Source organism: Myotis davidii, unplaced genomic scaffold (genome assembly GCF_000327345.1).
Source record: "Myotis davidii unplaced genomic scaffold, ASM32734v1 scaffold394, whole genome shotgun sequence".
In the NCBI taxonomy this organism is placed as follows: domain Eukaryota; kingdom Metazoa; phylum Chordata; class Mammalia; order Chiroptera; family Vespertilionidae; genus Myotis; species Myotis davidii.
In genome coordinates, this window is record NW_006287548.1 from 62,560 (window position 1) to 72,263 (window position 9,704).

The following is a 9,704-nucleotide window of genomic DNA, read 5'->3' on the forward strand; positions in this document are numbered from 1 at the left end:
AGTTACCCGCCTGGCACTTAGTTAAGAGGTTTTATTCCCTCCCTAACTTCAGGGGAAAATCCCTACCTGGGGAAACAACCTTTCTCGGAGAGGTGACCTTGGTTAAAACACAGCGCCAAGAAGGTGAGCAAACATATTAAGAACAGTATGCCATATATGCCAGGTCCCTTGAAACAGTAGGGATAGACCGGCTCCCGGCACTTACCTATAAGTAGAGAAAATAAAATCTGCCTCAGAATCATTGTGAGGACTACATGAAATAACTTGTGAAGTTCTCAAAGAGCAAAGAGGTAAGAAGAGATGTGTATATACAGGAAATGGATAGAAACCAAGATTACAAGGAAATTTATAGGAAGAACAAATTTTAGGTAAAAGAGACACAATACTAGCCTTAAATTATTTTTTTCACTGCAAAAAAGAAGTTAAAATAGGTTATGGTTTCTATATAAATTTGCATACATTTAAATTTTTGATGTTGATTTAGCATGCTATAACTTTCACCCACCTTTAAAAAATTAAATTATTCTATAAAATATTTGTGAACTAGTAGTCTTGATTTAATTTGACACCACTGAGTCATATTAATTTTGTATAGATCATAAAAGGTACATTGTCATTTACCTAAAAGTTGAAAGATATTTTCTAGAGTACTTTTGAGCAATATTTTTTAAAATACATTTTTATTGAAATTTTTTTTTTTTTTTACAGAGAGGAAGGGAGAGGAATAGAGAGTTAGAAACATCGATGAGAGAGAAACATCGATCAGCTGCCTCCTGCACATCCCCTATGGGGTTGTGCCCGCAACCCAGGTACATGCCCTTGACTGGAATCAAACCTGGGTCCCTTCAGTCTGCAGGCCAATGCTCTATCCACTGAGCCAAACCAGTCAGGGCTCGAGCAATATTTTTAAGATGTAGTTAATAAGATCCGACACTGATATTTAATAGCTTTCAAGATCCTTTAAATCTTGAGACTAATCAAGGTACATAGAATTAAAAGAAACTCTTAAGAGTAAACCTCAAGTGGCTTTATTCTTTAGCCTGACCTCTTTGGGGATTTATTTCAGACTGTTGGTTTTAATGGAAAAATTTACACAAAAGCCTATGGGCAAAAAACAACAACCACAGAATAATTTGATACTAAGACAGATGTTTAGAAATTGCAGCTGAGAATTGCCTCTAAATTTTTGAACAAATAGAAATGCAGTTGAGTAAAATCAAAACAGCAGTAGCCCCGACATGGTCCACAGAGATGTGAATGACTGTAGCCTGAATGGTCACTTCCCCTCTGCCATGTATGAAATACGTATAAACAATAAAAAGTCCCTTCTCTCTATAAATTAAAACAACTTCTAACAACACTTTCTTCCTAATCTATCCACTTTTTTAATGGAATGTGAAACATTTTAGAAAGCAATTTGCCAGCAGAATTTAATGCCTTAGCGTGTGTTCTGAAGTCCAGTCATTAACTACATGTAGTATATATTCAATACTTTCTCTTTTCTGTTCTCTTATCCAAGCCCAATACTACTTGATTAAGAAATAAGCTTGTCAAATCAATTCCAGGATATTACTGGGAGTAGGGTATGGGGAGGAGGGCTTTATAGCTTCTATAGCTTCAAAAGTTGCTGTGCTCCATTAGTAAATACTTTTCATTGTGGACAAAAATGTAATCTGCTGCGGAGGTCTTTGTTTCAGTAGTTCTAGAATGTGAGAGTTGAGACAAAAACTAAGTCCAAATGTCTGATTTTATATAAAGAAACAGAAGTTAGATCACCTACCACAAGACAAGGGCAGTTCTAGTAAAGTCAGTTCTAGCCTTCAGTTCTTGTCAATTGAGTCTAACTGATGGTTCCACTATACCAGGCTTGCAATGGCTATTTTATAATAGAACTGTATAACAAAATCTAGTATTTTTCTTTATATGTAGGAAAATAAGATAAACATTGAATGTGTTCTCATTACAGAAAAAAATGCTGCTATGAAGACATAATTATATCTCTCATATAAATGAAGCTACTACTGTCATGATTTTAGTGCTGCAGAAAGGATGAACTTCAGTGGACAAGAGGGCATTTTGAGGGGGAGTAGGATGCTTGAGGCCTGGAATTTAAATTCGAGCTACTTCCTGAAGGTAATAATTTTATTTTTAACTAATTGAAAGCAACAGCTGTCATAAAAGTTCACAATTGTTTATTATGAGTTAAGGGAAAAGTCACAGTACACTAGAGGTTCTCAACCTGTGGGTCGCGACCCCTTTGGCAGTCGAACGACCCTTTCACAGGGGTCGCCTAAGACCATCCTGCATATCAGGTATTTACATTACGATTCATAACAGTAGCAACATGACAGTTATGTAACATGAAGCAACATGAAGTAGCAACGAAAATAATTTTATGGTTGGGTCACAACATGAGGAACTGTATTTAAAGGGCCAGAAGGTTGAGGACCACTGCATTACACTTTCTATATAGGTACTTTGTTATGTTTGTGGTTACTTGTTGGCAAAGAACATTTTATACCTAGATATTTGATATTAATATCCTCATTCTTTAAAAAAACCTTTACTTTGACATGATAAAAGGCAATGCACATTGCTTAGAAGGATTAGGGAAGGAAGGAGTAATACTTTACACTGCATTCAAGTTATTTTTTAAAACAGTGGCCTGTACCTGGGATTCAGGTTCCAGCTCCACCCCTGTCCAGGTGAGGATTAACAACAACAAAATCAATGGAAAAAAAGGTTATCTGTATCTTAAAAATGTACTTTTAATTTCCAATTCAGCAGTGGGTTAGGTCAAGAGATACTGAAACCCAGTTTTACGTATAGAAACTACTTTAAGTAGTATTTTCCCAGTGTAATCAGAAAAAGTGATACTAACCCATAGAATAGGTATATTGTAGTATATACTGAAAGGAAATTTTTGAGTTTTGAGGTCCCAGAAGACATTAGAAAAATAAGGTACCTTTCTTCCATTGGCAAAATCCCAGTCTGGGCAAAGTTCGGAAGTAAGTGGTTTAGTTTGGCAATCTTCCTGGTTTTAACATCGCCCACCTCTTTATGAGTGCACTTCCAGGGCGTTCATCCTGCCCTAGATCCTCACTGCAGCATCTAGCTCAGGCCTGCTGTATCCCCCCCCCCCCCTTTTTTTTAAAATTAGTGCTCTGAGCCTCAGATGTACTTGCTGTCTCACCTTCGAACTTTTCATGGTAGCTGTTTTTAACTTAAAGGAAGAAAGCTATCTTTATGTAAATTAACACAAATTTGTTAATGACTGCTACTCTTTCCAAAGTTTTCTTTTTGAGAGAAAATCCTTATTAACTCCAATGAAAATGTCATTGATGAGCCCTGGCCGGGTAGCTCAGTTGGTTAGTGTCATCCCTGTACACCAAGGTTGCTAGTCCCATCCCAGTCAGAGCACATACAAGAAGCAACCAGTGAATGCATAAATAAGTAGAACAACAAATCAGTATTTCTCTCCCTCTCCCTACCTCTCTCTAAAATAAATTTCATTGATGAAATTTAAGTTAGGGTAAGAGAAATTAAATAAATGAAAAGAAATTTTAGTCCAGAAGAGATAATTTGTAATAAGACCAGGCACCTTAGGAAGAGTTTAAGTTTTTAGAATTCTTGCCCCTTAGCTATTTGTAGTTTTTAAGTCTTGAATCTATTTACAGGATGTTTTCTCAGTGGGCAATGCCTGCATAATTAGAGCTCAGTTTTCTGGTGAAGTAAGAGGTCTTAGATTTCTTGCTGGAGAGCTTTTGGGTATTAGGAATGCCTCTAATTAAATTATAACCAAGGAAAAGTTGAGAACAAAGAACTTTTAGCATCTTTAATTTGTTAACCTATCAAAAAAATATTTAAAGAGACTAATGAAGGAAGGAGGGAGCTTTGTTACCTCAAAAGAGTTTCTATTATAAGAATGAAGTGTAGGCTTTGAGATCATTACATGTAGATTTGAGTGTTTGGCCTCTTAATGTATTTGTAATCTTGATAAAGTTACGTAATTGCCCGAGTCTTATTTTTTATATGGAAATTGGAGAAAGTAACTGAATCACAGGGCTGTTGAAGAGATCAAATAAGTAAGCCAATCTAAGAAAGTTATAAAATAAAATTTTTCTCTTATAGCTTGAGAGGTAACTACAATTTTTTGGAATTTTGGTAATAAATTAGATTATAATACAAGTAATTTAAAATCTTAAAGGAGAAGCAATTTAAAGATATTTCATAGTTATATATTAAAAATAAGAGTGATTTTATAGCCTATTACAATTTATATTTGAGGTAGAATAGTTACTATATTTTGGAAATATGAAATGGCTAACCTTGTAGATTTTTAAAAAATGGTTAATTTTATAAATGAATATTTGCATACTGTCACAGAAAAATATGTATTCAAATATGTATACTACTAAATAAATCTCAAGTACAAGGTATAAATTTAAATTAGGATTTAGGGTGATGAAATTATTGTGTATCCTGATTGTGGTGGTGATTACATGGACATGTGTATTAAAATCCATAGATTATATACACATAGAAAAGTTCAATTTAGTGCATATTAATTGAAAAAATAAAATTTTAATGATTTAAAAAAATTTATGCTGTCTTTTAAAAAATAAAATAAAATGGTGGGTTCTTAAAAAGATTCTATGAGATTTACTTTATATTATAAATTTTCAATGGTATTCTTTACCAGTTTCATTTTAACCTTACGCCAGTTTTAAGACATAAAACGTTTGTGTGTGTGTGTGTGTGTGTGTGTGTGTGTGTGTTTAGATAATACAGAATCCTATACTCACTACAATATAGTAGGTCAGAGTTTGTGAACCTAAGCAACATTGGTCTTTTTGTTGTGGTGGCTGTCCAGTGCGTTTTAAGATTTTTAGCAGTATCCCATTAGATACCAGTAGCACTCCTCCACTCTTCCCCAGCCGCCGTACTGACAACCAAAAATGTTTGCAGACATTGCTGAATGTCCTTGAGGGGTGGGGAGTGGGCAAGGAGACAAAATCACCACAGTTGAAAATCACTGTACTAGGCCTTAGTAGCTCAAACTTTGGAATACATATTTCTTTATTTGCAAAGCTTGACTGATTGTATATTATGGTGAGAGTTCTGTATACCTAATCTCCACCTATACCAAGAGATCTTTTTAAAAATTATTTAATGCTACAATATGGTACATCCAACTCATAAAGTTAAAAGGCTTTACTTTTATTAAAGCTTTGTAAAATGAAAGTTTTAGAAGTATTTGAAGGGTATAACAGTATATGCCACATAACAGCAGTCTTAATAAGCCAGTATATGAGTGGAAAGATTGGAAGAAGGAACTGCATGGTACTATGTCCTGCCTTGAATATGTTCTGGTGCCTTGGCAAATCATTTAACGAAAATGTTTATTATTTATAGAGTGGGAATGACTTAACCTAAATCGTATAGGGTAACAGAGTAGGGGAAGTGAGTGATTTGATTTAGACATAAATTATGTAAAAACATTAAGGCTTTAATTGATCAGATATTTGAACTCTTTCAGCTCTTAAATAATAGAAGAAAATGGAATTGAACATGATGTCAGCATGGAACAGTCTAATGATTCATTAATAGTCAACCATAATGATTCCGAAGATTCAAAAACAGATTCTCAGGTAATTTGAGGTAGGGATTCAACTGGGAACTTTTTCCCATTCTAAGGGAAAACAACATGCCATTTAACAACTTTTTATGCTGAAGGAATACTGTTATACTTAATGTATTCAAGAATTTTAACATTTTATTTTTCACAGTTCTATCATATTTAGTTTTGTATATTCATAACATTTTATACCCATGAAATCCTTATGTTGAATTATATTTCATCACTTGAGGTTGAATATAATAAAAATCAATTTCACTTAAGAACTGTTTTCTGTGTATATCAGTCTGTGAATTGACAACTTTTGCAGTGTAAAGTGGATAATTAACTGAAAAAAAGTCTTCATTTTTATTATAAACATTCTGTTTTTTTTAAAAAATCGTTACGTTTTACAAACATCCAAGTGATTATTTATTATTTTTTTGCAAAGCATTCAACCTGTATCGACTCCAGGGATCCTTCCTTTGGACAAAATAGTTCTGATAGAGTTTTACCCGTCACTACTCATGAAGCAGATAATTCTCTCACATCACAGAATATACCAGGGCCCCTGACTCAGGCACAGACTCTTTCTGCAGAGCAATTTCACCTAGTGGACCAAAATGGGCAACCTATTCAATATGAACTTCAGTCATTGGAGGATTCTAATGCACAAATGGTGAGTATATTTTATAAAGAACGAGTTTTAGCCCTAACCAGTGTGTTCAATGGTTAGAGTGTCAGCCCACACACCAAAGGGTCATAGGTTCGATTCCTGGTTAAAGGCACATACTTGCATTGCGGGGGTGCTGTGGGGGCAACCAGTCAATTTGTCTCTCTTCTCTCTCCCTCCCTCCCTCTCACTCTCCCTTTCTCTCTCTCTCTCCACCCCCTCCTTTCCACACTCTCTAGAGAAAATATTCTCTGGTGAGGACTAACTATATATATGTATGTATGTATATATATATGTATATATGTATATATATATGTGTAGTTTTACTATTTGTGTTTGAAGATTTAAAAATTTGCATTTCTTATCAAACATTCGAGAGTCACATTGACTGGTTGCCTCCCACACATTGACATTCCTCTAAATTTAAAGCAATGGGTTCAGTATTAACCTGAAAAAAAGTATAATGTATACTTTTCTCTATGCTTTTAGATTTTTTGGAACTTTGTAGTATTCCCTATAGACCAAGACAAGATATATATAAATGCAGAGATATAAAAACAAATACTGTTTAATTAGGCATCTAAAAAGTTACTGTTTTTTTAACTAATAAAATGACTTAAAATATAGATGATTACCACACAAATAGGACAAACATGTATAGGTAAGACAATAAATACAAAAAAGTTAATACATTTGACATACAATATGACAGTCAGAGCCTTGTCATATTACTGAGTCATTTGATCTCACCCATGTGTAATGACTACGATCATAGGTGGTTAAGATCATAGGACATAGGGTCAAACTTCCTGTTTTGAATTCTAGCTTTATCAGTTAACAGTTGTGAGACTTTGGAAAAATTTTTATGTATCTCAGTGTTTTCATCTATAAAATGAGGGAAATAATAGTGTTGACCAAAGAGACAGGCATGTCTTTAATGATTTAAGTAAGAACTCTTAAATTAGTATAGGCTTATGCATTTGATTTCTTTTTTAATGAATCCAAGATGATTGTTGCCAGCTCATCAGAAAATGGACAGATGCTTCGTGTAATTCCATCTACCCAGACAGGAATGACACAAGTGATTATACCTCAGGGGCAACTTGTGGATATGAATAGTCCTCAGGGTGAGTAATAATGGGAGATAGGGAATTTTAGAATGCTTTAAAGAAAAAGATATACACTTAGAAAAATCACCTCATGAAAGTCAGTGCTAAAATTGATTTCTTTTGGTAAGGTTGTGAACTGAATAATTAGAAAAAATTTCTTAGCCCAAATAAATTTTAAGTTCATTTTTCAACTCCTGTCTAGGTTAGCTGTCTATTTCATTTTGGAATTCTATGAAGCTGGTTGACTCTTGCTTCCTCCCAAATGACCAGTGAGCATAAAATAAATTATTAATTATGATAACAGTAATAATACCAACAATAATAACAAGAATATAGTGCTAATAGCTACTGGAGAAGATTTTACATTAGTATTTTTATGTATTTTTATCAGTATTGTTGTTAGTCATATCACTTATTACTTTTTTTAATGATTCTTTTCATCCTCTTTGCTATTTTCCTTCTTTCTTTGTTCCTTCAATTTCAGAAAGGAGACTCATATTTCCAGTTTCTTTTTATTTTACTTTTTCTCCACATATTAATGATAACACTATACTCTTCCTTTTGCTTCCCTTGCCATTTCATCTATTTGAATCTCTTTTCTAACATCATAGTTACACTCTTCTGTTGCTTGTTCATAGTTATGATTTAGGGTAGATATTTTTACCTTAATGTTTATGATTCTTTGTCTTTGTTAACAGTTGTTAAAACAAAAACATAAGGGAAAAAAACATAGTTTGCAGAAAACATAGTAAACATGGTATAGAAACAAAAACAAGAGTCAGTTTTATATTTTCCTATTATGTATAATCGGAAATTATACAGACTCTATGTATAACAATTATTTCTACCACTGTTATATCTTAGATGTTCAATATAAGTTCCAAAAACTAAATTACAGAATTTTAGTAGTCAGTATTATAATTGGAAAGTAAACAAGTTTATCAGAGAAATTCTCAATAAAGCACTGTAAGGTTTATTGTCTTTAGCTTCAGAACATATCTTCCCTTTCCTGTTTCAAATATTAAAGTTTTAGTTAGTTACATTCTCATGGTCTTATTCAAGATAGTGATGTTGTTTTGTTCTTGTGATTGTGGTTAAGATGCCTCTGAAGAGAAACCCAGCAACAGAAACTTACCAACTGCAAGACTGGATGCACTCGCCGACCATAACAGTAGTTACATTCTGCATCCACAAGCATCCCTCACATTGCCCCAAAAGACAGTGACCAGGTGAGTCAAGGGGACAGGAGCTCATCTTTTGTTACCACCATGGAAATACAGTTTTTTAATTATTACATCTAAAGCTGGCTGACTGTAGAAAAGATCAGAAATTCAGGAACTACAATAGACTGTCATCAAACATATCTTTATTTTAATGGCTTCTTAAAATAACACTTTATAATAATTTGTAATAGTTTATAATGTAAACATGGCTTTTTAAAATATATTTTTATTGATTTTAGAGAGGAAGGGAAAAGGAGAAAGAGATAGAAACATCAATGATGAGAGAGAATCACTGATTGGCTGCCTCCTGCACGTCCCACACTAAGGATTGAGCTTGCAATCTGGGCATGTGCCCTGACCGGGAATTGAACTGTGACCTCCTGCTTCATAGGTAGATGTTCAACCATTGAGCCATGCTGACCGGGCTAGACATGGTTTTTGTATTATTAGTATTTTTTAATCTATGAAAATATTTTTAAATTTACATAATACTTAGGACCTTTAGTCTTAGAACTTGACATAATATCATGCTATTCCTTTATGTTTTTATTTATTTTAAAGAGAGGGGAAGGGAGAAGGAGAGAGAGCTAGAAAAATCAATAAAAGAGAAACACCCATGAACTGCCTCCTGCACAACCTCTACTAGGGATTGAACCCGCAGCCCTGACATGTGCCCTGACAGGGAATCGAACCTCTTGGTGCATGCCTGTATACTCAACCACTGAGCTATACTGGCCAGCTATCATGCTATTCTTAACAAGTCACCTGAAGATGTTTTATTAGCTCATTTTTAATAAATGAAAATAATTATGTAATGAGAAAAATATAAAATACGATTTTAACAAGACAGATAAAATACTTGAATTGTTGGAACTACAGGTACATGGAAGCACAAACTTGGGCATCCAAGTCTGTCATTATTATTCTAATTTCTTATTGATGACCTCAATATTTTGTCTTTGAAACTGCCTAAGAGAATAAAGCAGTTGAATGCCATGTATATGTGTAATTTGTAACGTATATTTAAATATTTTTCTCCCCGGTCTCAGAATGCTTGAAGAACCGTTTCTGGCTCCTCTCCA

General features: G+C 33.9%; 1 protein-coding gene across 4 annotated transcripts in view; it reads left to right on the forward strand.

Moving 5' to 3' along the window:
• CARF (calcium responsive transcription factor) overlaps positions 1 to 9,704 on the forward strand; it is a 50,324-nt gene that overhangs the window by 2,717 nt on the left and 37,903 nt on the right. For 3 of the 4 annotated variants that reach the window (XM_015561103.1, XM_015561104.1, XM_015561102.1), the window contains 6 exons: positions 1,967 to 2,133; positions 5,540 to 5,651; positions 6,069 to 6,296; positions 7,297 to 7,417; positions 8,499 to 8,628; positions 9,672 to 9,703. In XM_015561103.1, coding sequence (XP_015416589.1) covers positions 5,583 to 5,651; positions 6,069 to 6,296; positions 7,297 to 7,417; positions 8,499 to 8,628; positions 9,672 to 9,703 — 580 coding nt within the window. In that variant the 5' untranslated portion in view covers positions 1,967 to 2,133; positions 5,540 to 5,582. Of the gene's footprint in view, positions 1 to 1,966; positions 2,134 to 5,539; positions 5,652 to 6,068; positions 6,297 to 7,296; positions 7,418 to 8,498; positions 8,629 to 9,671; position 9,704 lie in introns of those variants that run through there. The other variant, XM_015561105.1, reaches the window with a different exon arrangement.